Source organism: Micromys minutus (genome assembly GCF_963924665.1).
Source record: "Micromys minutus genome assembly, chromosome: 23".
NCBI lineage: Eukaryota > Metazoa > Chordata > Mammalia > Rodentia > Muridae > Micromys > Micromys minutus.
Genome location: NC_137958.1, coordinates 18,486,295 through 18,513,656, shown reverse-complemented (window position 1 = coordinate 18,513,656; position 27,362 = coordinate 18,486,295). Strand labels below are relative to the sequence as shown.

General features: G+C 36.2%; 1 protein-coding gene across 1 annotated transcript in view; it reads left to right on the top strand.

Moving 5' to 3' along the window:
- The window catches only part of PCLO (piccolo presynaptic cytomatrix protein), a gene marked incomplete at both ends in the record, with an annotated part of 299,800 nt that extends 272,979 nt beyond the window's left edge, over positions 1-26,821 (top strand). The window contains 3 exons of the mRNA XM_080936500.1: positions 21,075-21,209; positions 21,622-21,767; positions 26,681-26,821. Coding sequence (XP_080792626.1) covers positions 21,075-21,209; positions 21,622-21,767; positions 26,681-26,821 — 422 coding nt within the window. The remainder of the gene's footprint in view (positions 1-21,074; positions 21,210-21,621; positions 21,768-26,680) is intronic.
- Between the last annotated feature and the right edge of the window lie 541 nt (positions 26,822-27,362).

Genomic DNA, 27,362 nt, shown 5'->3' with positions numbered 1-27,362 from the left:
TTATCATCTGATGAGTATCTGCTCCTATTGTTATAGCATTGTTTAATTTAGTAAGTTATATGGTAATTAAACTCTAATATCTATTATCCTCTATAAATTGTCCCTGTCAGCCATTTTTACTCTTCTAAATATTTTATACCACTCAAAGTACATTTTAATGTATTAACTCATTTAATTATTCAATCACCTCTAAGATAAAGAGCTTATATTACTATTATATTAAAAGATATCAAATCACAGCATACGTGAGGCTATAAGTGAATTGACCCTAGGATAAAACACCAAATAACATTCTATAAAAAAGAAGAGTAATTGAGCCATGGTGTCAGGAGACCATGAGAAGATATGAGTACATCCAGACCTGTTATGGGATGTGTAAAATGATTTCTCTGTCTTCAAACACCCTCATTCTGTAAATCTTGGGAGCAAATGATAGTTTCCTGGTGCTATTAGAAGATGCCACATTTCCATGGTTTATCCAGAAGATTTCTTTGGCTCATTTAAAATATTCTACCTGCTGCCATGTTCCTCAAAGTTCCATCTAATCCCTGGTCCTGAACCATACACACACACACACACACACACACACACACACACACACTAAGAGAGAGGCAGGAGGCAGAGAGGAGAAACAGGAAGAGAAAAGGGGAGGAGAGAAAGTGACTCTGCAACTCTGTGATATGTATTATTCCCAAATCCACTCCCCCCCCCCGTGACCTAGAATACAAGCTCATTAGAGAGCACACTCAGGCATTTATGTCCCACCTGAAAAAAAAAGGCAACAAACAAACAAACAAACAATGTACCTAAAATAGGCTATGAATACAGCTGGGTACCAATCTAATTAGTGGTGTGAACCTAGGCGCGTGGGCCTAAAAATTAGGAGGGCTAAACTCTCATGCAATAGGCAGCTTTATTCAAAGAACTGGAAAATGAATGTATACTCTGAGGGTCCACAGGAGTCACCGAAATAAGATCTTTAGTCCCAGGGGCAAACCACGTGTGGCAAATATCTGTTTCTCCACAGAAGCAAACTAAAAACCAGAGCTGATATAAACTCACCCCTGTCTGCTGTGCCTGAAAGGGGCATGAAAACACTTCAAGAACAATTGTGTGTTTGGACAAAACTATGGTCACAAGACTCTTGTTTTCTTGGGGTTTTCCCACAAGCACTCAGAATTCCCCCACATGGTGTTCTAAGATACAGCTATATAAATTAATAGATGAATATTGTGTGTGTGTGTATATATATTTGTATATATATGTATGTATATGTGTGTATACATATATATGCCTTCTAGAGTTCAAGTGTAAAAAGAAGCACATTGCAGGTATAATTTTAGTTACTTACTCTCACCTTTCTCTTATCCCTCATGCTTTTGCCATCTGCCAGTGAGACGCTGTTCATTCCGCCCTGCTTGCTTCCTTCTTTCCCCTCAATCCCACACAAAAGATGCTTGTTTTCTAAAAAGGAGCCAATCAGAAATGGCTTCCTTTTTATTTTATCCTGTCAGTCCGCCTAGGCTTCAGTGAACTGACCCTGACCACCCATGAGTCTCAGATTAGCTGTGGACAGACAGAAGGATGGGGTTGAGGGAGAGAACGGGAAGGATGTGAAAGATTTATAATTATGTCTCCTTTGGGGCTAGCAGAACTTTAGACAAGTTGGTTTGCTCTTAGTTAAGACTGACCTTAAATAATCAAATTTCTAATTTGTATAGCTCTACGAAAGTAGGCCGCAAGAGATACATAAAAAAAGAATAGAGAATATTTGAAGAAATTCACAATACTTAATATAGAAATGGTCAGTTAAGGTTATACAGAGTGGAGAGAAAATTATTAAGTGCATTTCTTCTCAGCAGATGAAAAAAAGCCATTAGTCTGACATGAGCACATGCACACAGACATGAAATCACCTCTGTGTATATGTATTATATGTATAGGTATATATGTATATATTATGTAAATATATGAGTATATATGTACATATGTGTGTGTATATACACAAATGTGTATATATATGTGTGTGTATATACACATATGTGTGTATATACATATATATAAAGTGTTACATAAAAGACACCTGTTAAGTAGATTTAAAAACACAAAGTTCAATGTAAAGTATAATACATATATATGCACATATATATATATATATATATATATATATATATATATATATGTTTTTAAAGGCAGATTATTGCAGTCTTTTACTCCATCTTGAATACTTAGCATTTCTATATAAAATGTAATTGTTTACAAAATAGAAGGTTTCTGTGCAGACGCTAAGACCTGTGTTATTGTTGTATACAAAGGTGTACCCTGTGTTAATGCTATGAGGGACAGAGGTATAGGACGAGATACAAGGCACTTAAGTAGAAATAATGTAAACATAAGAATATCATAAAATATTTTTCTTCTGGCATTTTAAAATATTTTTATATAGACATATATTATGTATACTACTACCGTTGAGTAGTGTATGGGTCTAGTCTAGCTGAAAAAAATACACTTAACAAAATGCAAAATAAAACGTAGGTCAGAAGTTACTACTCTCAATAAGCAAATAAAAATCTAGGAACAAGTATTTGAGTTCTCTACCTTTTTTCAAGATAAAGAAAAAGACATTTTCAAAATTAGGTTTTCCAAGTGTTTCTTCTCTTAAATAGGAAAGACAGATGTGTTACATAAAATGTACAAAATTTGAATGTAAAGTTCAATGTAAAGTATTTATTTAATGTACTCAAGCCATTATTTTTTGTTGAAAATACGATTATTCCCCTAGCATATCTTCTGATTATGGTTCCCCTCCCCCAACTCCTCCCAGCTCCTCCAAACTCTTCTCCCATGCGTACCCACACTCTTGGCCTGCCTTTAAAAATGGTTTTTATCTCCCAGTTAGATTATTTTAAAAGGAACTCTCAAGGAGAAAATAAAAATAAAAACCATTTTAAAACTCTTAATCAGAGCTTAATAACAGTTGTTTGAAAGATAACCAATAATATACCCCAAAAACATGTGGTTTCTTCTTTATTGTGTGAATAACCACACTATCTTTCATATATTCCCTACACTGGTTATTGTTAAAATTAGCAAATATATTAGGCGTAAGACACGGATAAGTAATTGGCGACTACAGTGATCAGGTCGCCCTGGCTAGTGATCTGAATGATTGATGCAGTACAACACTAGCTCATGACATCCAGGAAGCATCCAGGTGTGCACAGCATCTGTGTACACGGTTCGTAACTCTGCCATACTTGTGACTAGATGTTTTAAGAGTTGCTCTGAGGAAGTGTTTCCTATGATACAAGGCAGAACTGTTGTGAAAATGCATAGCCAAATACGTGCTTTGGAGACTGCATCCTTGGGAATCACTGCGGAAGCTTACGGACATAAAGATGGGGGCATGGTTTGTGGAACAGACAGTAAGCAGTGCCTGCCCTGAAAAAAATGCAAGAGGCCTAGATGTGTGTTCATGGGAGGAGCCAATTTAAAACTGAGGAGCCATCGAAGGGGAAATAGAAAGAAAGCGTCCTTGTTTGTTAAAAATGTCAATTTGACAGAATCTAGACTCGCCTGGAAAGATCTTCCCTCTGGACGAGTTGTTGGGGATAATAGTGAATAGATTCATCACTGTGCAGTGGCCTGTCCTGTGAGTGGAACCACTCCCTGGTAGAAAGTAGAACAAAGAAGCTGAGCCCTAGAGTGTGCGCATTAGTTGTTCTCTTCAGGGTGAGGAGAGGACCTGGTACTTCAAGCCCATATATGGGAATACAATGGAACTACAATTGAAGGTGTAGGTCTGACTTTGAACAGAGAGTTCAGGATGGTGATATAGTAATATTTGTAACTAACAGAAACTTGACACAGTAAGGACCATTATAACTTTTAAGTCCTACCTACCAGATCAAAGAAACATCTAGGTGATACCGTGTCGGCCGTGAATTCTTGCAATTCACACAAAATGGAATCGTGGGTCAGAAGGTTCTGCTGGTTTTAACAGCTATGTGAAGCTGCAAATCCCAGCGTATCTGTTTCTGAGGCCTGAGTGTGTCATTAGCTCACACCTTGTATGATCAGAGGTAAGCGTGTGTTTAAAGTTATTGAGAATCACTAATAACAACAGAAAGGAGAGAGCATGGCACTGCAGTCAGGTCAGTGAGTGTGCAAACAAAAGGTTGAGTTTAATGCCTTACAAAAGACATTTGAAGCTGTGGCATTCCTTCACAAATGTCAATGAAAAATAAGGTTAAAATTCATGTATAACTCTAGGATTGCTTATTTTAAGTCCTTGTGTATTCCTTATCTAGATAGGGAGAATTAAAATGATAATTATTCATATCACATTCTAGTCCTCTTGCGGTCTAAAAGAGAACATTTCATAACTGAAATGAATTTGTCAATCTTTTCCGTGTGAAAGGCAATTATTAGTCAAGTTTCTTGTAAGCTCTGTTTGAACAACCATTCATTTTCTCACCACTCTGAAATAACACGTCAATCAGAGTGAAAAGTCTGAAGTAGGTTTGTATCCTGTATTATTTTAGTGACTCTACTAATTGTGTTTGTCAATGTTATTTTCATTTTGTTATGTAAATTTTATTTCATACAAACACACACAAGTACACACATGAAAACTGCCTTCAACACATATTCACTGATCCCGATGTATATCTATGAGGCAACAAAAGAACGTAAGGGTGAGGAACATAAATGATGAGATAAGAAGAATTTTTAGACTATAGCGATTCCCCCCCTCCAACAAAATATGAATCAAAATCATGGGACTGTCTCTAGTTATTAAAAAAGTTTTAAAGTTGAAATTCATTTGTGGTCTAAGAGACTCTTTTTTCACTCAGTAAGAAAATACCAGTGCTAAGGCAAAGGCTTGGTTGAAGTGGAGTAGGTTACCAGAGAAGCAAATTAGTGCATATGTGCACATAGCAGCCAAGCTGTAACAGGGTGCTCACTCACTCACCCATGGCTCTGCTTTGCTCATTTCATGGGAACCGTAGTTACAGAGTACCTGCCTGAGTGCGGTCCAAAACCAGAGTGAACAATATTTTTTGTGTGCAACAGACCCTTAGCTGAACTTAGGCACTCTCTAATGTAGAACCACAAAATATATGTATTGTGGGTACACACAAATAGATAAGGCCATGCACAGTAAAGGAAAGCAAAAGCTATGGGAATTAGAATATCTTCTTTTTATCTCATTCAAAGTGTTATATCATTCACATTTTTGTACAGATTTGAGAGAGTCAGGCTATGAAATGGGTCCTGAGTCAGGAGAAGAGGAAGGAAAGAGTTAGGGTTAAGATTAAGGTTAAGATTAGAATTAGGGGGTTAGGGATAGAGTTAGGGTTAAATTAGAGTTGAGTTAAGGGTTTGGTCAGAATTAGGGTTAGGTCTAGGGTTAAGGTTAAGGTTGAATAAATAATGTGTCTGACAAAACAACAAAATGAAACACTACTGATGGAAAAGCTGGAACCATTAAAGATAATTACACAAATTCTGAGGATTAATAAAAACTTAATTGGGGGGAAGAATCATAAAGTCCCACACCTAATGTGTAGCTATATTAAATTAAAAGCTACTAGGGGATAAAAAGAGTTGATTTCATTTTTATTTTATCTTGCTTTCCTTTTTGCTACTGTTGTGGTTTGCTGAATCTTTTTGATGCCTTGTTTTGTTTTCTCCCAGATAGGGTTTCGCTGTGTAGCCCTGACTGTCCTGGAACTTGCTCTATAGAACAGACTGACCTAGAACTCAGAGATCTGTCTGTCTCTGCCTCGTGTGTGCCAAGGGTACAGGTATACACCATTACACCTACCTTGGAAGTTAGTTTTCTTTAAGTGTGTGGCCCTGGTAGGTGGATCTCACTCCAGTGGATGAGTGACCCATCCCCAGGAATATAGTTTGCATGAACTGAAATATATAGGAAATTTAAAATATAGGAATACAAAGTGTGGATAGGGATTGAACTGAGGATATATACATAGAAAAATGTATTGAAGAAAGGTTGAAATTATTAGGATAAAACACACTCAAAAAATCTGTGTGCTAAAAATCTACAATTAGAGAAGTAATTAATGATTTTGGTAAAAAACAAATAAATTTAGTAAAAATTCATTTTTTTTCATTGTCTCAGCAGTGGGAAAAAATCTTCAAGCTACTGTAAATGCTAAATTAATTAAATTATAATGTAATATCAGAAGAATAAAAAAGATTAGAACAAGGCTTTGAAATAATTTTTTAAGCAAGCAATACATTTTAAGGTAAATTTACATATACATTATATAAAATTTCATTGAAAAATGTAAAGGTAGAAAAACACTAAACCATGTTAATAGGAAGGTTTTATATCATTTTTATTAATCAATTTTTCTTTGCAATTTTACTCAGCATTTAACAAAATGAACTATTAAGATGTGAATTTTGATATTTTTGAGGAAGTTATCTATATTAAGTGATGTATGGGGAGATTAGAGGATCAATATTGTGAAATAGGAAAAGAGCTATTACATTATCACAATAAATAAATAACTTCTCAGTATCATCCTAAGTCATGTGGCTATCCAAATTTTTAAAACTTATTAGTGGTGGGTTTTGCAACCATGTACTGTCATTTCCTTTGGGTTTTTTTTTTTTTTGTTTTTTTTTTTTTTGTTTTTTTGGTAGTGGAGGTGGTGGTGGGTTTTGTTTTGTTTTGAAATAGAATAACACTGTATAGTGTACGCTGACCTAGGACTTGTTTTGTAAACCAGGCTGGCCTTGAACTCACACATTTCAACTCACTTGCTCTGCCTCCATTCCTATAATTAAAGGCATACCTTAATGGGCTCACTTGAGATCTCTGACCACCATTGTTTGACAGAGGATTTTCCCTTATAAAAATTCTGACTTCACATGGGTACAGATAATGCAAACCCTCTGGAAATGGAGAGCATGTGTGGTGCAAATTATCAGCTTATTTCTTTGCACTCCAAAGTAAGAGGTATTTATAAATATTGAGAACAACGAAGGTCAGAATTCTGGACATGCTAAAGTTCATTAATCTAAATTTGCTCTCTCATCACTTGGACTACTATTTTCTCTGATTAAAATATTTTTTTTTTTTTACTTTTGTTGCTCAGCAAGTCTGGGAGAATTGCAGTTTTCTATAAAGGAAAATGTTTTATCTATGAGAGAAACAAACAAACAAGCAAATAAACCTTCATCAACCAGTTGTCCTACCTCCTAAAGCCATTTTTCAGATAATCAATTACATGGATATCAGATAATATCCTCAGAAGGAAGCATACTGCTTGTGTGTTACCTGTTCATATACTGCTTGTGTGTTACCTGCTCATATACTGCTTGTGTGTTACCTGCTCATTAGTCTCCAATGCACTATTTAAGTCACTGCATTTGAGAATTTCACTGCACTCAGCAGATGCAGATTTATTCTGTTTCCACCCAAGATGTTTTACTTATCCAGGAAATAGCTCACCCGTGTGACTTCTGTAATTTATATTGTACTCTGAAGCCCAGTCAACTTTCACTGATGCTATAGAATACTACTGTGACAGGGGTCTTCCTTACAAGCTTCGTCAGGACAGTGTTGCGGTTGAACTGTGTTCATTTTACTCGACGATTCACTGTTTTAAAAAGTTATGCACACCTTAGTAACAACAACAAAACTTACATAGATGCCACGTATCTACGAACTATTTTGCTAGGGTCATTTTTTTAAAAAACTATAATGCACCCCACCCCCACCTCATCACAATATATCGTTCCTAGTACTCAGCAAGGAACTAACACAAAATATTTACTTGATCAATGTTTTTGAACAAAATTGAATGTAGAATCCATAACTGAGCTAAACTAAAGGCAGAACAAGCACTCTTGTGAAACTGACACAAATATTTACACCCAAGTATTGAGAATTTTAAAGCAAAATGCTTTAACGCCTAGCACACCAAGGATCTTGAGAACCGATGGGTCTCATATTTGCTGATGCATGGCCTTTAAGGGGTCCACCACATAAGACTTGAATAAAAAAGGTTATGAACCTATTTATAATTATATAATTGGCATTAGTAATCTTTAAATCTTCACTTTTGTGTTGTGTAATTTTCTTCATAGGCACAGTACGAGGTGGCCAATGCTGGGTTTCTTCCACAGACTTGTGAATAACTAGGATATAATCTCTTAGAGATAAATGCACATTGAGTATTAATGTATTCTGCATTTGAGCGTAGATTGTGAAAGTTTTTCTGGAAGAAGAAGAATTTTCTTTCAGGTACCTTTAGGAATAAAAACATGTGTAGTGTAACCAGAATTCTACCTGGACATTCAAATAAGGAGGAACTTCAAGGACACAGACGACGCAACATGAAAGGACATGGGGCACAGTGAGCCTCACCATTCCGCGGCTTCATTAGTTTGTACTTTTGTACCAGAGGAGGTTGTGGGATTCGGGGCTCACAATCAGACTCAGTTCTGACAATTTATAAAAAAGAGATGCCACTGTCAAGAACCAGTCTTCACTTGGAGAGGAGTCCCTGAGAGAAGCGGTGTTTGAGAGCAGCCAGAAAGACAGTTTTCTCTTGCTATTCTAAAACCTCTTTGCATAGCTCATTTCTTACAGATCAAAGCCCAGTGTTTTATACACATACCAATTCTGTCAGTACTCCACGTTCCCTTTTGATTATCCCATGAGTCAGCACACCACCTAGCCAGCCCCTCTATTCTCTGAGACCGTGAGTACATTTTTTATATTTCAAATGAATTTAGAGGTCTGCCTCTCTTAGCTAAAACCAGACAATAAACGATTGCATGAGACCCAAGCTTAAAATTACCATTTCTGCCAAGGTTGGACCTGAATATAAACACCCTCTGTCCCAGGCTGACCTTGAACTCAAAGAAATCTTCCTGCCTTTGTAAAGCACAAACAAAAAACGTAGCTGGGTGGAATCTTGCCCTCAAATCACCACTATGATTTATGAAGTAAATGTATTCATTAGGACATGAATATCTATGGGTTCCCAATGACATGTTCATTATTGTGTCTAGTTGTAATTTTCTGTGGTGGTCTCTATTTACTATGGGAAGTCTCTTGGATGAGGGGTAATAGCCATGCTTATCTATAGGTAAGATTTAGAATAACGATGTGAGAGTAATAAATTCTCAGGTAAAATCTGTGGACTCAATACCCCTGGGATTTTGTAGGATTCTAGACCCAGACATGGTTTTTCTCCTATTGACTGAACCTTGAGGGAATGCTACCACTGCACCTTCATGGATACCTTGCTTTGCATGTTGGTCATTGTTCTGGTTCATAAGCATCACAGCTGAGTAGGACTAGTAATTGCTTCCCTCCCTCAACAGTTTGCATAGCACTTTCTGATACCACAGAAGTTAGACTTTGTAGAAAGGAGCCTTTCAGGTTAGACACAGCACAAATGAACTCGGTCCTACGTTCTAAATGTGTGTATCATCAGAAATATGGTCTTACCTTAACTTTTGAGATGCAATAAATGACAATAGCAACACTATATTGTCTAGAGAGTCTTTATACTACACTAACCAACTGTAAGGTCCATAATTCACTGAAGAATGATGCCCCTGACTGAAATGGTATGTAAACACGGAGTGTTTTATTCTGCAGAAGTCCAGCATGCTGGGGTCTCCCATTACCAAGACAGAGAGACAATGAAATGACCTTACAGGCCTGATTCTTACAGGCCTGATTTAAAGTGCATTAGGGCAACTCTGGGTTAAGTGAACTTTGTCTTACTCCACTGTAGACATTTCAGAATCATTACCAGGGCATGGTGGCTGGAAACTGTTGCTGAGAAATCCTGGTGTAGGTAGGCTTTGTCTTTCTCTATCTCTAATGGCATTCTATTACCAAAGCTTGGGGGTTAGCTGGGAGCTGCTGACACATTGTCCTTGCTTCAGGCCAGGTGGTGGGGCAGTTTCCGAGTAGCTGCCTGAAGCCTGGGCTTCTAAGCCGAATCTCCTGAGCTGCCAATTTGAAGCCTGTCATAGTCTTCCTGTCTCATCACAGCCACTGGAAAAGAGGTTTTTCTTGTGTGTTACTGGAGTTTGTGTTAGTCTATGGTTCTTGATGGAAACGCAATAAACCCTAGTGATGTGACTTCTTTAAAATGAATGTGTGTGTTTGTGTGTGTGTGCATGTGTGAATATAAACAGATTCATGTTCATAGCATATATACATTGTGTGTAATTTTATATAAATATAAAATAATAAGATTCATTGGAGGTTTATCAAACAACCTTAGTATTACTTGCCCTTCCCCTCTCCTTTTGTGCTGACTTTCTTTCCCTGTTGTTTGAACCCTCTTCCTGCTCACTCTTCCATATTTGGGTTCTTATCAGCTGTATCCTGTTATTTTCTCTCTGCTCTCCCACACACCAGATTTCTGCCATGCCTAGGCATGGTTTTCTTCGGGCTTTGGGAATTATTTCAAAATTTTAAACATTTAAAAAGTTATGTCCACTTCTGTTTTCCATTTCTCATTTTTTGAAATTATCTGGTTGTTGTCTCATACATGGTAATAGCTGAATTCCAATTAAAAAAGATTTACAAAGAGATCTTGGCTGTTTCTCATCACAATAAAAGAGACCTTTGTCAAAGGACTTCTTTAAAACTATTAAAAGCATAAGAAGAAATCCATCAGAAATTCATAGTTTTCTTCTATGAATTATGTTTTCTGGGGCTTTATCTCAGAAAGAAAAATGTCATCACAGAATGTAGAAAGACTCTGTAGGCTTAGCCTACTTTCCCAAAACTCTTAAATCTGAGTAGGTCAAAAATAATACATGCTTATTGAATGATGTCTCTATTTTGTTGATTCTGGGTTATTGCAAATAAAAGCTTTTATAACAGCTCACAGAACTATTCTTCCTTAGAAAAATAAAATTAGCGAAAATATGACAAAATAACTTTTCTCGGTTCTCATCCTCAATACAATGAAAAGTGTTAGAACTCATTTCATAGTGTCAGTAGTAGTGGCTCTTATTTACAGAGCTGTGATGATTTGGATATGCTTGGCCTGACTTGGCACCATTAAAAAGTGTGGCCTTGTTGGAGTAGTCAAGTCGCTGTGCAACATTCCTGCTTCGATGCTGCCATGCGCCCACCTTGTTGATTAATCAATTAAATGTTGTTTTAGCATTAACATGGTCATGGTGTCTGTTCACAGCAGCAAAACCCTAATTAAGACAACACCCATGAAAAGCAAAGAAGACAAAAACATGACTAATCTTCAATAGGCCTGGAAAGAAATAAAAACATCTCTCAGTTGTGCCCTCAACACAGTAAAAAGAAAAAAAAGATAAAAATCCAGGTTTTGAATTAGATTAGCTAACCAGCTTTCTTTTGATTGAGGTGGAAATGGTAATTACCTCTTTAAGCCTCCAGAAACAATTAGAGAGGTTAGACAAATCATCTCATATACCCTTGGTGTTTTCTCTGTGATCTAAATGACAAAGATAATTCGTCTTTGTACCCTAAAGTCTATGGACTAATGAATATACAAGATGCCATGAACACAGCCAGAGTGTTGCTTGGATGATATTCAGTGCCATTCAAATAAAGGAGTCATTTATAAAAATAAATTAATATTTGTGAATCAAATGGGTACATATTTATCCCATTTCCTAGGTTTTTCCAGGCCACCCTCCCAACACATCTTGAGTTCCTGGTTTCATATCTATATACACACACACACACACAAAAATGCAGTGTTTCCCCTGAATCTCAGATTCCTTATCTCACACATGATTATAGAAGAGTATACACAGGACAAGAATTACTATCACATGAAATATTTTATCACAAATTAGTAAATAAATATAAGCTGTTTTATTGATAACTGTAATAATATAATGCATGACGTTTGCAACTTAGTCAGCCTAATATGTACATTGTCCATCTTTTTAAACAACAGTATCAACAACTTCTACAGATATTAGGGTATTATTACAAATGAACAGGAATTTACATGTGTGTGCACATGAATATAGAGGTATTATCATTATTAACATGTTTTATTTATGTGACTACATATAAATGTAAACAGTGAAAAACTACATTAAAGTCCTTGATATAGTGTGAGGATGAAAATGCTTTTACTTTTAAAATGAAACACAATGGTGATCCTCTTAAGAAATTTGTTTTCTCATATCTCCTAGATGTTCACTAATTCTATCTGATGAATTGTCTAACTCAGGCATCAGTAGAATAATCACTGGTCAATAATCCAAGCTCTTGTTTTAAGAACACATTGTTGTTTATTGTTTGAATATGTGTAGAGGCATTTTCCTACTATGATGCTTGTGTAGAGGTCAGAGGGCAACTTTCAAGTTTCTTTTCTCTTCTTTCACTATGCAGGTCACTGCGATCAAACTTAGGTCCTCAGTCTGAGTAACAGACAGCTTTATCCACTGAGACATCTCACGAACCACTCTGCACAAATAAGTAGTCTTTTGCCCAGGGTCTCTTGAGAAACCTTAATACATTTCAAGGATAATAGGCAATGAATTCAATAATATTTATCCATATATTCTTGAAAATGTTTCAATAGCCTTTATTAATGCTATAACCATCAATCAGTTAATATTAGCAGAATTTATTTTAAAAGAATTATTTTACTTTTTAAATAGCATTTATCAGTAGAAAGTACTGAGACCCAACAGTCACCTCTTGGTTATAAAGATAGAAAGGGAACTAGATAGTAGAGATGCACCCATATTATGAATTTACTGTGAGACTATTGGGAATTGAATTAAATAAGCTAATTGCACTCTGTTTCCTTTATTAAGCAAACAAAAGCTTACTAGGATAAGTCTTCAGAAATATCTCATTTTTTGTATCTTGTCAAGAAATGCATAAATTTATGTACATATGTATTTATGTATGTATATTACACGAAATAGGTAAAAAAAAATGTCAAGAAAACACGTCTCTAAGAATGAAACTTGAACACTTTATGGCGGCTTTAATAAAGCCTCCAGAAAACTGTAAAACAAGGTCATGAAATTCAATACAAGTAAGATTGCCACAGTTATTTTAAAATCTTGGAACTTTTCTAACTACGGGAAGATATGGTGAAAAGAAAAGTGCTAATTACAGATAATTGTTGAGTTCCACAGTCTAAAGGATATGGAACTTGTTTAAAAGGATGCAAACTGTGACTTTTGTCCTGGCAGGCAAGATTACTACAGCCTCTAGGGTAGCGTTAGCACACCTGGCTGGAAATAATGGAAGAAGGAGGGTTGGCAGAAGGAATTAGTAGGCTTCTTCCTCTGTGACAGGTTCAGTGAGGCAAAAAGGACTTGTGTTTCTTAGGAAAAAAATTGGCCTTTTTCTCTCAACCCTCTGGGTTGTTTGCTTTTTTTCTTTTTGCCACCAAATCTCTACCTCACACTAGCAAGTCACAAACCCACGATGACCCCACGATGACCTCACAATCAAACACACTGACATGGAAAATACAGGGCCTACGTACATCTACACAGGTCTTCAGTGTATCCTTACGGTTGTTAGCTTGATGTTTCTGAGAGGCTGCCAAATTGGGAGCCGGTTTGTCTCTGACTCTTCTCCTCCTATTAGGTTGCCTTGTCTAGCCTGGATATGAGGGCTTTTGCCTTGTTTTATGTTGTTTTGACCTGTGTGGCTGTTGTTTCTTAGAGGCTGGCTCTTTGCTGAAGAGGAAACAGGAAAGGTGTGGATCTAGGGGAAGTGGTGGTGAGTGGGTGGCAGCTAGGAGTGGAGGGAGGAGAAACGGGTTGGGATGTATTGTATGGGAAAATATATTTTCAATACAAACTGAAAAACACATTCTTCCTGTATCAAATCAAAATAGGCAAAAAAAAAGGATGTGACAAATGTACTTATATTTCTAAAATGTAGAGTTTTTTTCTTTAAAATAGATAATTTATAGACACCTTATATTAATTCACTTGTGGCTTAAGCTCAATGTGGATTACGTTTTACTAGCATCTTTATGGTAAATTGTGTCTGCTAGGCATCAAACACCGAGAGTGATTATTTAAAATCCTATGTATAAGGTATATTTCAAACTTTTAATGCCTTAAGATTTGCTGTTAAGACATTTGACAAAAAAAGTTTCAACTTTAAGTGCTGACATATGAATATTTCAAAACATAATTACCTTGTTTTGTTTTATTTCTTCTAAGTGAAAAAGCAAACAAACCTAATGGTAAACACATGTTTGCTGGATTTAAGTTATCAGTTAATACTAGATCTGATTTCTCATTGCCTCAGTAGTACTGGGAAGTAAACTCTAGTATATGAGATGCTGCACTTCATTAACCTTACCAAAAGGCTTCGTGTCACCCCAAAAACTCAGAAAACCATTTTTATCGACTAAAAGTAAAATTTGTGTCAGTCTTGGTAATACATAGCTGTATGTAAAAATAACTTTCATTTGCCATACGTAATTGCTGTCTTGGAGGCTTACTTACTCTCACTCTTTCTAGTCCTTGCTGAACTCTGCCTTGCTGGTCTAACTTAGCTCTTCTAATAAACTCCTCTCTAAACTGACTGACTAGTCTGGCTTCTCTCAGTTTTTCACTTAATTTTTCTGATTGGCCTGAAACTAACTTTGGTAATTTATTCGAATCTTCTGGCTTCTTTTACTCCAGCTTCAATTGTGTCTGTTGACCTGCACTGACATGAATTCACTAACATATTCAACTGTGACTCCCCAGTTGACTCCTCTCTCTCTCTCTCTCTCTCTCTCTCTCTCTCTCTCTCTCTCTCTCCCTCCCTCCCTCCCTCCCTCCCTCCCTCCCTCCCTCCCTCTCTCTCTCTCTCTCTCTCTCTCTCTCTCACTGAGCTTTTCTTAAATAGCTTCTCATGCGAGTTGAATATATCCTATCGCTGACCCACTCTGTCAAATCTTTCTCTGGTTCATCACTTTGTCTACCCCTCAATAAGAGTTCACATTCAAACTTGGCTGCTTCCTTCTACAAACTAATTTCACCTTCAGAATGTGTACCAAGGGCATGCCTATACTCTAGCCAGAGGCGTTAAATGTGTATGGCAGACATGTCTCCAGGATACAGAGATCTAGGTTTTTGAATGTGATTCCTTGTCAGGGCAGCCATATTGCTGGATGTAAATTTCTCTATGCCCATAAACAGAACTGCAGAAATATAGACGCAAGTTCAAGGTTGGCCTCAGCTACACAGTAAGTTCATGACTAGCCAGGTCTACAAAAAGCCCTGCTTCCAAACACCATAACTATAATATAATATATAATTTTTTAAAGATGTAATAAATGTCATAAAGTGCAAACAATGAAAGCTTATTAGTTTTTATTAGAGAAATAGTGTCAATATTTTACTTGAATAATATTAAAATTTACAAAACAAAAAATTACATATATATGGAATTGATACAGAATAAATAATAAAAAGTAAATGTAATAATTACTATATGAGGAACTTTACATCACTGTTGACAAGTATGAGAACATGAATGAAAATTTTCATAAAGATTGGAGATTAGAAAATATACAAAATTATTTAGGACAGAAGATATTTGAAATTGGAGACCCAGAACTATACATCTTAAGAAAAATCAAAAGCTTAATCATAATATAAATATAAAATAAATTATAAATAGTAACATTACATAATTTTACATTATGTAAGTACTTATAAGCTTCTAGTTTTCATTGTGAAACGTGATATATAGGTTGACTTTAAATTTTATGCTCATGAGGAATAATTCTAAACCCCTACATCTTCTCCCCCACCTTCTAAGGTCTAAGATCACCTACACCTGCCTGTACCCCCACACAAGGCTCAAACCATAGAACTAATGTGGTGCCTGCCACCTCCCTATGATGGAAGGCAAAATTTCTTACAAAAAAATCCATCTTAATTTCAATAAGTGTAATAAGACCTGTTCAGCCTAATAAGAGTTTCTTCGCTTTGGTTTCAGTAATGAAAGGTAGGTGAAAAGTTAGAGCGAATACTTTTCTATGACACCAATTCTAACTTCATTAACTGGCACCTGTAATCTGTTTCACTGAGAACTAGCACTTATTAATAAGTCTTCATGTTACAATCATCCCTTTAAAAAATATCTATCCTGTTATTTATTTCTTTTCCATGTTAGTCACTTTCTATTTATTAAAACATTCCCAAAGACAACTTTGCCTACAATGATCTTGTATTGAGAAAAGTTGCAGGGGCAAAACTAAAATTGCATGAAGTTTAGTTAAGTGTTAAAGATTTGGAGACTCTAACAATGTGATTTCAAAGGAATCTTTTCTCAGGGACTGGAGAGGTGGCTCAGTGGGGTCAAGAGCAGTAGTGATGCTCTTACGAAGACCCAACCTCAGTTTCCAGCACCCAATTCACAGGCCTCACAGCAGCCTATAACTCCTTATCCAGCATCCCGTCCCTCTTCTGGACTCCATGGACAACTGCGCTCACCTATGCACATACATGCAGACACAAATGCATACACAGAACATGTATAACATATCCTGGAACTTACTATGTAGACCAGGGTGGCCTCACTCATAGATTTCTGCCTGCCTCTGCCACACCAGTACTGGGACCAAAGGTATCTGCCACCACACTTGGCAGTTTTGCAAAATTTTCCTTTATTATTGTTGTTGTAGATGATGATGATGTTGTTGTGTCTATACCTTATGTCTCTGACCCAAAGTACTCATGTGGACAGCTCCTTTAAGGGGACATTATCCATTCTTTAAGCCACATAAAAGCTTTCCAGCTGAGGCTTCCCTGATTTACTAAGTCCAGTATATGGCTTAAATAAACCACAAAATCATTTTATTCTAACACATTTTAAAGTGTACCTTATAAATACATTTTGTAAAGACATCTTGCAGTGAATATTTCCACAAATATGCCAATGTTGTGACAATCTTACTCACAAAAATGTACAAGGTGTCTACGAGACACAGAACCCTAGACTTAATTTCTTAAATACACAAAAGACATATTTTATGCAATGGTGATGATGCCTACTATATTTCTCCTTTTGGTGTTAATCTTAGTGGTTTACATTTTCCTAAAATATAAATTAAATATTTTTGCACCTATATTAATGTGAGCACACAGATATGACAAATACACATTTTTCAAATATGTGTGTAACTTTTTCAAGGGGAGAAGTGGGAAGATCGCTGCATATTTTAATGAAAAGAAAAACACCTCAGAAAGTGCTAAAAAAAAACTGTTGAAAATAGAGATAATTTAACAATCACACTACTTGAAGCATGATATCTTGCTAAAGAGATAATAGGACCCAGTTTTGCCAAAATCAAATTATTCATTCTCTTTATAAATATTAATTTAAATGAAAAGAATATATTAATGTAAAATACAGGAAAGAATTAATTTCAATAAGTATTTTATACCTTAATTTATTTTTAAATTTTCACAGGTTAAGAAACTGAATTAAATATTAAGAGATTAACCATGAATCATTTTAATCCATTATTTCAATTTTAAATGCTACTGTTGCATTTAAAGCTTGAGGACCTCTGTTTCTTATCCATCCTTCTTCCACTATAGGATTTTATTACATGCCTTGTTTCATCCTTTAGTTTTCATCCTTCCCTCCTTTCTTCCCCTCCTCCCCTGCTTTATCTCACCTCTCACCACTCCCTCCCACCTCTCATCATTCTCTCCCTCCCTCCCTCCACTTCTTCCCCCCTCCCACTCTTCCCCCTCCTTTCTTCCTTCACTTGCTCTTTTCCTTTCTTCTCCTTGCTTTATTCTCCTACATTGTCTTTTGACATATTAGATGTTCAGTCTTTCTTTTCTACAGCAATGTACTCTCCCCCAGGACTTACTCTTTCCCTGTTCATTCTTCAATCACAGTTTTTCCCTGTGAAGTCCAGTGAAATGAGCTCCATCAACATGTAAGCTCATCAGTATTTCCAGGATTGTGCAATACTGGCTTAGTGTTCTATTGCTGCAAAGGGACACCATGACCAAGGCAACACTTATAAAAGGTTTCAGAGGCTTAGTCAGTAATCCTCATGGCAGCTTGCAGTCAGACAGGGTGCTGAGGAAGGCACTGTGAGTTCTACATCCAGATCTACAGGCAACAGAAAGACACTAGGCCTGGCTTGCATACTTGACAAGTATATGGTGCCCTGGGACTCAAAGTTTCATCCAGGTCTAGAGCAGGTGCCCACCCTGTGAAGACAGCAGACACTCTGATCTTTTTATCTTCACAGAAGCATCTGCTTCAGGAGAAAAATCACTCAAAAATGCTTTAAGATGACTTCAGTAAATATGTCCTTTGTTCTCTTCAGTTAGAAATATTGTAGAGCAAGCTGGAAAACCTTTGAACAGAGCAAATCTTGTCAAACACTTCACAAGCATCTCACCGTGAAGGATGTGAAGTTAAGCTTTCAAGAAGGAAGCAGATAGTGTGATGACTCAGGAACTTTAATTAGCAAGCGTTTCAAAGTGAGAAGACCAGGAGACAACAGACCATTGGCTACTGGCGTTTGGGCCTAGAAAAGTAGGCTATGACCTATAAAAATGTATTCCCATGGAGAAAATGCTTTGGTATCTTTAATGCAATCACTTTTGTCTACTTCTATTGGCTCTAAATAGTGAGAGGCCCTTGCTTGACCAGTTATTTCAGAGTGAGAATTCTGTTTTTAAAGGAGAGGTAATGGGGGGGCGGGTATGGGAAAAACAAGATTATGGGAGATGCCTGTGATTCAGTGCATTTCATATATATTATGTGTGTGTGTTAAATATACATATATAATACATATATATGTATTAAAATGTGACCATAAAGCCCAATTTTTTAGAGTTATTATATACTGGTAATTATTTTTAAAAATTATCCAACACCTAATCTCAGGAATGGTTTGATAAATGGAGGATACATGTCTGTCTCGCTATAGCTTTGTGGACATGGATCCAGTCACTTGGTAATCAGTTTACCCTCCTACTCCAGTTTGGTTTCACTTCCTCCTTTCAGACAAAGTGGTCAGTCCAGCAAACACAGAAATGTCTTCGTACTCTGAAGAGATAAGGTAACCTCTGTGAATACCTTGGATGTGATATTGGAGTTTCAGCTGTTGGTCACCAAGACTCTTTATTCTGACTGCTGAAACTCAGACAACCCCGAGGTGATGAACTAAGGCTGCCAGCTCAAAGGTTTAGCCATGCTTCCCAGGGCTGGGTGTGGGCTGTGCTCAGTGCTCAATCACTCAGGGGTGGGTTCTGGAATCCTCTTAAGTTGGCCAACTCTCCCTTTTCCTTGTAACTTCTGCATGTCTGACATGGTCATGGATACTGCTGAGCTGGACTTTGCTGAGATCTGTCTTCATATCACTAAACATCTGTCCCTAGTCTATAGTTTTACGATTAATAACAATTGGCCAAAAATATTCTCCTTTTTTCAACTCTGTAAGAAAAAATGAACTTCACATACTTCGGTGATAAAAATATATCATAGTGGAATTAATGTAGAAGTTATGAGATTGCAATTGTTGTCTAGACAAGCATTTTGAAAAATTAAAAAGTACATAAAACAATACACATTTACTTATAAATATATTGTTTTCATTCAAGCTGGAAGAATGGTTTAAAATTCTTATTTATATTTTATTTTTAAATTAGATTATAAAACTCTAATGTTGATAAACATAATCCATATAAGCAAGGCTCTTTTAATTTTCTTTTTTTAAATTTTCTTTAATGTACAATTATATATCTTGAAAATCAATGTTTGAGAGTACATTGTGTTTAGAGACTTTCAATAAATTCCTGTGAACTGAATGTGGAAGTAAAGTTCTTATGTGGCCCCAGTAAACAGTGCCTTTCTGCCCTTCAGACCTGGATTTTCCACATAACAATCTTATCTGCTAATGTGTTATTTCATTTTGTTAACAGAAGAATTCCTTTTTCCTCGCATCTCAGCCAATCCCCGCCCTATCTACATCCCTAGCTCTTTTCCAGGAGGAGCTCTGGTGTCACATTTTTTTTGAAACTGTGATACTATACTTCAGAATTGTTCTACTTAGTCATGTAATTATCTGTAGAAATATCTAGTTAAATTATCTTTTCCCAATAGGTGAAAAATCCTGTGAGTATGTATTAGTGGTTATTTAAAATAACATAAATTTATATTATTTTGTAAACATGGCTGACAACAATGTATTCCCAAACATTTGCTTTCAGTCTATATTTATACTGTTAAAGAATCAGGAGGGTCCCGGTTATGAAGATTACATCGATCAGAATTAGAAATGTAAGATTCTCATTTAAAAATAAACATATATTCATATTGATTTATGCATTTTACACACACTGTATTCATCCTGTTAGCAGGATATTCAGCCCAAAACAAAAAGATGAACAGGTTGTGTGTCAGTGAATGAGTCCACGAGTTAATAGAGAAATGGTGGAGTCACACAGACTTGATGTGTCACGAAAAGATCCTTTAATAATAAAAGCTAAAATTCTAGAAGAAATTACAATGAACTTGTCTACATCACTTACACTTTTGTCTTATGCAGTTTTTTTCATTATACATCACTACTGTCAATATTTATAAAGGAATCAACAAATAGAAACTCTATCCAGTAAAATTTGGGTATGCTGCCTTACAGTCTTGATCAAGCTTGGTGGTCAACAACTGCTGCCAAACAACATACCACATTTTAAAAACCTTTGTACTCCCTATTTATTGTATCAGAATTTCGTAATTTCCATGTTTCTTTTTCTTCCTCTAATGTCATCAATTATCCCTTCAAACTTAAGTCTCTACAGCTGAATACCACATCTACCTACAGTTTCTTTTTCCTGTCCTCATGTAGAGCATGCTTTCTTAAGTATCAGGATGATGTGATCTTCACTCCTTAAGGATCTGAACTGTGCATTATATCTATAACATACAATAAAGTAAGTTTAATACTTAATTAGATGTCGGTAAGTGAACATTTGAAGCAGGGATTAAGATAAACATTGAATAAGTGGCATTAATTATTCTTCAACTCATTTTTGTTGAATTCTTCTAGCTAAAACTCAAGTAATGGGAGAAATCAAGCTAGCACTGAAAAAGGAAATGAAAACAGATGGTGAACAACTGATAGTCGAAATTCTCCAGTGCAGAAATATTACCTACAAATTTAAGTCTCCGGATCATTTACCAGGTATCCACTTTCATAATCATGATCAATGAAGAATAGCTACTAGTTTTCTAGGACCATCTCTTAAACATTACAATAAATTTTAGGTAAAATTTCACCAGTGCATGGACTACATTAGAAAATGTGTGAAAAATACTGTAATTTAATTTCCACTTTAAGGATAAAATCGTTTTCCTAGACTTCAGCTAGATTTTTCAGCATAAAAACTAGAGTGCTACACATTATAAACAATAATTAATTTAAGTAAATCTAATTTAAATTTATAAGGAAATCATGTACTTATAATCACTTTATGTTTTCTGCAACAAATTGTACACAATTAGGCCTGAATAGTACATAGGGAGATCATCAGCATACAACAGAAAATGTTGTGATTGACTGTCGTGCACTTAATGGACTTATGTCTGTTTTTCAGATCTATATGTGAAAATATATGTGATAAACAATTCTACTCAAAAGAAGGTTATTAAAAAGAAAACAAGGGTATGCCGACATGATCGAGAGCCTTCCTTTAATGAAACTTTCAGATTCAGCTTAAGTCCTGCGGGCCATTCGCTTCAGGTAATTCTGTTATATAAGACTGATTTACTTTTCTATCCCTATTACTACACTTATTGTTCATTCAGTTCGTCTGTGTTTACATACTGAACATATACAATATGATAGTTAATCACTAGAGGTATCACCAGAAGAGCCCTATAAACCCCCTTAACACACTCACTCTCTACAGTTCCCCACTGGTTCACAACTGTTTTTGCTACTTTGGGTGGATTGCTCTTGTTCTTGTGGTCACACTCTAAATCCTTTCGGCTCTCTACCTACTATTTACAACCTTTTGGTAATCCACCTGTTCTTCTCACAGATGCCCATCTCTTAAATTCACCACACTGCGGTCAGAGTTATCTTTACCAAACACCATTTGGTTTCCACTAAAGCCATTTGATGAAACAGCATTTTCTTGTATTATTCAAGGTCCTCCGAAGTAGGCTTTATTTATAGTGATTTGGTCTCAGTTCCTTGTCACTTTTCTGTATTCCAGACACATCTGAATCTTTTTAAATTACATTAAGCCTTGAGTTTTTTTAATCATATTTTCCTCCCTTTCAAATCTTCTCTCATGCATCCTCATAGCCCATCTTCTAATACACACTTTTGCTGAAAATATAATTCATAACACCGTGTTCACTATTTATCTCACATAGCACTCCACAAAGTAGAGTTTCTCCTTTTCAATAATTTATATATTTACATGTTACTGTTCGCCACTGGCAAGGCTGAATTTTCATTAGCTTTTCCTCTGTAGCCTAGCAGAATAATTATCACATGTCATGCCTTTAGTAGTCATGTGAGGAAAGGAAATGTGGGTAGAGAAGAACATATGGAAATAGATAAAAACATTCTATGATACCAGTACTTAATACTTTGCAATGGAGATGGCTCTATATTACAAGTACAAGTTTTGTGGTTAGAGGGATAAATCAATGTTTAAAACTACATACTATTCTTCTAAAAGACCAAGGTTCTCCACCCAAGGCCCACACTAGCTGACCCTCAACCTCTTGTGTCTTACTTAGGCTTCAAGGGCTCTGAAATTGTCTTCAGGAATCTAGCAGACAGACATAGATATAAATTAAAATTAAAATATATATTTATATACATATATTTGAAAAGACAAGGTTAGGCTTCATTTACAAAATTAGTATAAATCACTAAAGACAAAATACTCTAAAGCCTACACAAACAAATGTATCATGCAGAGATAAAGAGAGGAAAGCCACAAGAATGGAACATTGTTAGTTCTCTTGAAATTAACTTAATATGAAGATAGGATAAGGACTTGAATGATTTAAAAATTATGTGAAGTTACAAACCTAAAACTGAAAAGTATTCACGAAATTATAAATTTTTCCTTACAACTTTATTTGAAAATGAGAGATATATGTACATATTTTAAGGGCATTTTGGCATAACACTATATGAATATATTTATTTCAGTACTTAATTACTTTAGAGGTTTGATAGCATGCTTTGAAATCCCACTAGTTACCATGAGCATAAAGTACATGTAGAAAAGAACATAACATGGAAACAGTCATAGTTTTCTTGGTGTGTGTAGATTAAACATAATGGTCTTTGAATGCCAAAAGTTGCCACAAGGGTATATTCCTAGTTCTTGGATTATTAATTATTTAATAATCTCTGAGAGAGTGGTATACACTTATTTTTTCCTAAGAATAACTGAAGTTTTCACTTTTTGGCCTTTGTTTGTCTTGAGCTTCATATGGCTTGTGAGTTGTTTCTGGGGTATGCAGAGCTTTCCTCCCCAGCATCTGCTGTCATTTGAGTTTTTGATCTTAGACATTCTGACTGTTGTGAGGTGGAATCTCAGGGTTGTTTTGATTTGCATTTCCCTAATGACTAAGGATGTCGAGCACTTCCTTAGATGCTTCTCAGCCATTTGATACTTCTCAATTGAGAATTTTATGTTTCACTTTGTACCCTATTTTTTAATATGGTTGTTTGTTTCTCTGGCATCTAACTACGTGAGTTCTTTGTATATATTGTATATTATACCTCTATCAGATGTGGGGTTTGTAAAGATCTTTTCCCAATGTTGGCTGCCGTTTTGTTTTCTTGATATTGTCCTTAGCCTTAGAGAAACTTTCCAATCTCATTAAGTCCCATTTCTCGATGCCTGGTCTTAGAGGACAAGCCATTGGTGTTTTGTTAAGGAAATTTCTCTTGTGCCTATGTTTTCTAAGGTTTTCCCAACTTTCTCTTCTAATATTTTCAGTGTACCTGGTTTAATGTGGAGATCTTTGATCCACTTGCACTTGACCTTTGTGCAAGAAGATAAGAAAGGGTCTATTTTGATTGATTCTTCTGCATGCTGAGTGCCAGTTGCGCCAACACCATTTGTTGAAGAGGCTGTCCCTTTTCCATTGAATGTTTACAGATCCTTTGTCAAAAATTAAGTGTTAATATGTGTGAGGGTTAATTTCTGCATCTTTTATTCTGTTCCATTGATCAATCTGCCTATCTCTGTACCAGTACCACGCGGTTTTTAACACAATTTCCTTGTAATATAGCTTAAGGTCAGGGATGGTGATTCCTGCAGATGTTTTCTTGTTGTTGAGGATGAATTTCCATATTCTAGGTTTTTCCAGATGAATTTGCAAATTGATCTTCCCAATGCTATGAGGAATTGAGTTGGAATTTTGATGGGGATTGCATTGAATTTGTAGATTGCTTTTGGTAAGATGGCCATTTTGACAATATTGATCTTTCCAATCCATGAGCATGGGAGATCTTTCCATCTCCTGAGATCTTTTTAAATTTTCTACATCAGAGATTTGAAGTTTTTGTCATACAGGTCCTGCTTAGTAAGAGGCACACCAAGGTGTTGCATATTGTTTGTGACTATTCTGAATGATATCCTTTCTGTAATTTTTATTGGTTTATTGTATATTGCTTTTATTGTGTTTAGCTATGGACCTTGGATTCCTGTTCTTTCCAAGACTTTTAACATGAAGGGGTGTTAAATTTTGTCAAATGCTTTCTCAGCATCTAGTGTGATGACCATGTGGTTTTTTTTTCTTTGAGTTTGTTTATATGGTGGATTACGTTGATGGATTTCTGTATATTAAACTATCCCTGCATCCCATGGGTGAAACCTACTTGATCATAGTGAATTATCATTTTGATGTGTTCTTGGATTCAGTTTGCAAGGATTTTGTTGAGTATTTTTGCATCAATGTTCATAAGTGATATTGGTCTGAAGTTCTTTTTCCTTGTAGGGTCTTTTTGTGATTTACGAACAAGTGATATTGTGGCCTCGAAAACTGAGTTAGGTAGTATTCCATCTGACTCTATTTTGTAGAATAGTTTGGAGAGTATTGATATTAGGTTGTCAATAAATGTCTGATAGAATTCTGCACTGAACCCATCTGGATCTGGACTTTTTTTGGTTGGGAGGCTTTTGATGACTGCTTCTATTTCATTAGGTATTATGAGATTATTTAGATAGTTTACCTGGTCCTAGGTTAACTTTGGTATCTCCTATCTGTCTAGGAATTCATCCATTTCCTCCGGATTTTCCAGTTTTATTGAGGATAGGCTTTTGTAGTAGGATCTGATGATTTCTTGAATTTCCTCAGTTTCAGTTGTTATGTCTCCATTTTCATTTCTTAGTTTAATTTGGATATTCTCTTTTTGCCCTCTAGTTAGTCTAGCTAAGGGTTTATCAATCTTGTTAATTTCCTCAAAGAACCAGCTCTTGGTTTTGTTGATTCTTTGAATGGTTCTTTTTGTTTCTATTTGCTTAATTTCTGCTCTGCGTTTGATTATTTCTTGCAGTCTACTCTTCTTGGGTGTATCTGCTTCTTTTGTTACAGAGCTTTCAACTGTGCTGTCAAGTCGCTAATGTATGCTCTCTCCAGTTTCTTTTCGGAGGAACTCAGAGCTATGAGTTTTCCTCTTATTACTGCTTTTATTGCATCCCATTGGTTTGGGTATGTTGTGCCTTCATTTTCATTAAATTCTAGAAAGTCCTTAATTTCTTTCTTTATTTCTTCTTTGATTATGCTCTTGTTGAGTAGAGCATTGTTCAGCTTTTAGTGGGCAAGCAATAACTTCTGGTAGCAGTGACTCAGCTCTGTCTTTGTGGTCTCAAGTGTAGGAGCTCTTTTGAAGCTGTTCTGGTAGCTCTGCCCTGTGCCCACAGGTCCTGAGTACTACTGGCAGGGACCTGGCTCTTTTCTAGGCCAAAAGGGACCTTTTTCCAGATAAAACAATACTTTCTGCTCTCTGAGAACTCCTGGTGTGTTCTTCCTAGGCCTATGTGGTCCCCTCTGGTCCAGGTGTAAGAGGGCCTGTAGAGTTGAATTTCAAGTACTGCCTTTCCCAGGCATAGCCCGGGAAGGGTCAGTGCCTTACTGTGGGCCTGTGTATGTAGTCTGGTCTGGGCAGACCCAAGTCCCTCTGCCAGATGTCTGGTCCTACTGTTTGCAGCAGGCACAAGTCCTCTGTGAGCTCCACCCTGCCCTCTCTGTGCCCTGGTCACTCATGGCACAATGTCACCATGCCTGTGTCCCTGGATCTCTGCTGCTCCAGGTGGCCAACATTATAGATTTTAAACATGAAACTTTTCATCAATTTAAGAATATCTAATGAGAATAAGCATATTTATATTATATTATATTATATTATATTATATTATATTATATTATTTGCTTATTCAGATTGTGTGATTTGGGGATATAGTAACATTTAAGGAAGACTAGTGGAAACGTTGATCTGAACTAACTTGTATTAAGAGATATTTCAATCATGTTTCTGCTCTTTTTCAAATGGATGCAACACATCCTCACATCTCCCTCTTTCCTGGTTAATTTTTCATGATAAAACATCTTTGAAATTGGAAAAAGTTCCTATGTGTATCTATGTACATATAATTCTGACTGTGTTTTTTTCAGATTTTACTCTTCTCCAATGGAGGGAAGTTTATGAAGAAGACTTTGATTGGAGAAGCTTGCATCTGGCTTGACAAAGTGGATCTGAGAAAAAGAATTGTCAATTGGCACAAGTTGTTGGTGAGCCCCACTCAAACACACTGAAGACTCCTCTGCTCAGGGTGAGGAAGCTGAGCTCCTTAGGCTCAGATCGATATTGTAGTTGGACACTACTGGGCTGACCTATGTTTTCAGGAGGCAAACCTGAGATTGCAAACGAGAACCAAACAGCCTTGCTGTGGAACACAACGAGACTTTAAAAGTCCATGTGGTCAAAGAAAACTGGTGAAAACAGACCAGAGACCATGGATTTCTCATAGCTGCGAAGAGAAACTGAGAAAGATTCGATTTCTTAAAGATAAATGTCCTTGACCAGACTGAGCTGGAGCTGAAAAGAAAAGGCACAAAGGTTGGTGGTGAACTGTAGTGTGAAAGCAATTGCTTATATGCACATAACCTTGTTGGGGGGGGGGGGAAACTTATGTAATGAATCTTAGTTTTCAAAAGATTAAAACTCATTGTCTTATATTTAAAAAATAAAAATCTTCCTGCTTTGGAATTCTGACATGAGATTCAATTCTGAGTTGTCTACAGGACCAGAAAATGGCTGTGTTTATGGGGAAAATTAAGCCAGGATCATGAACAG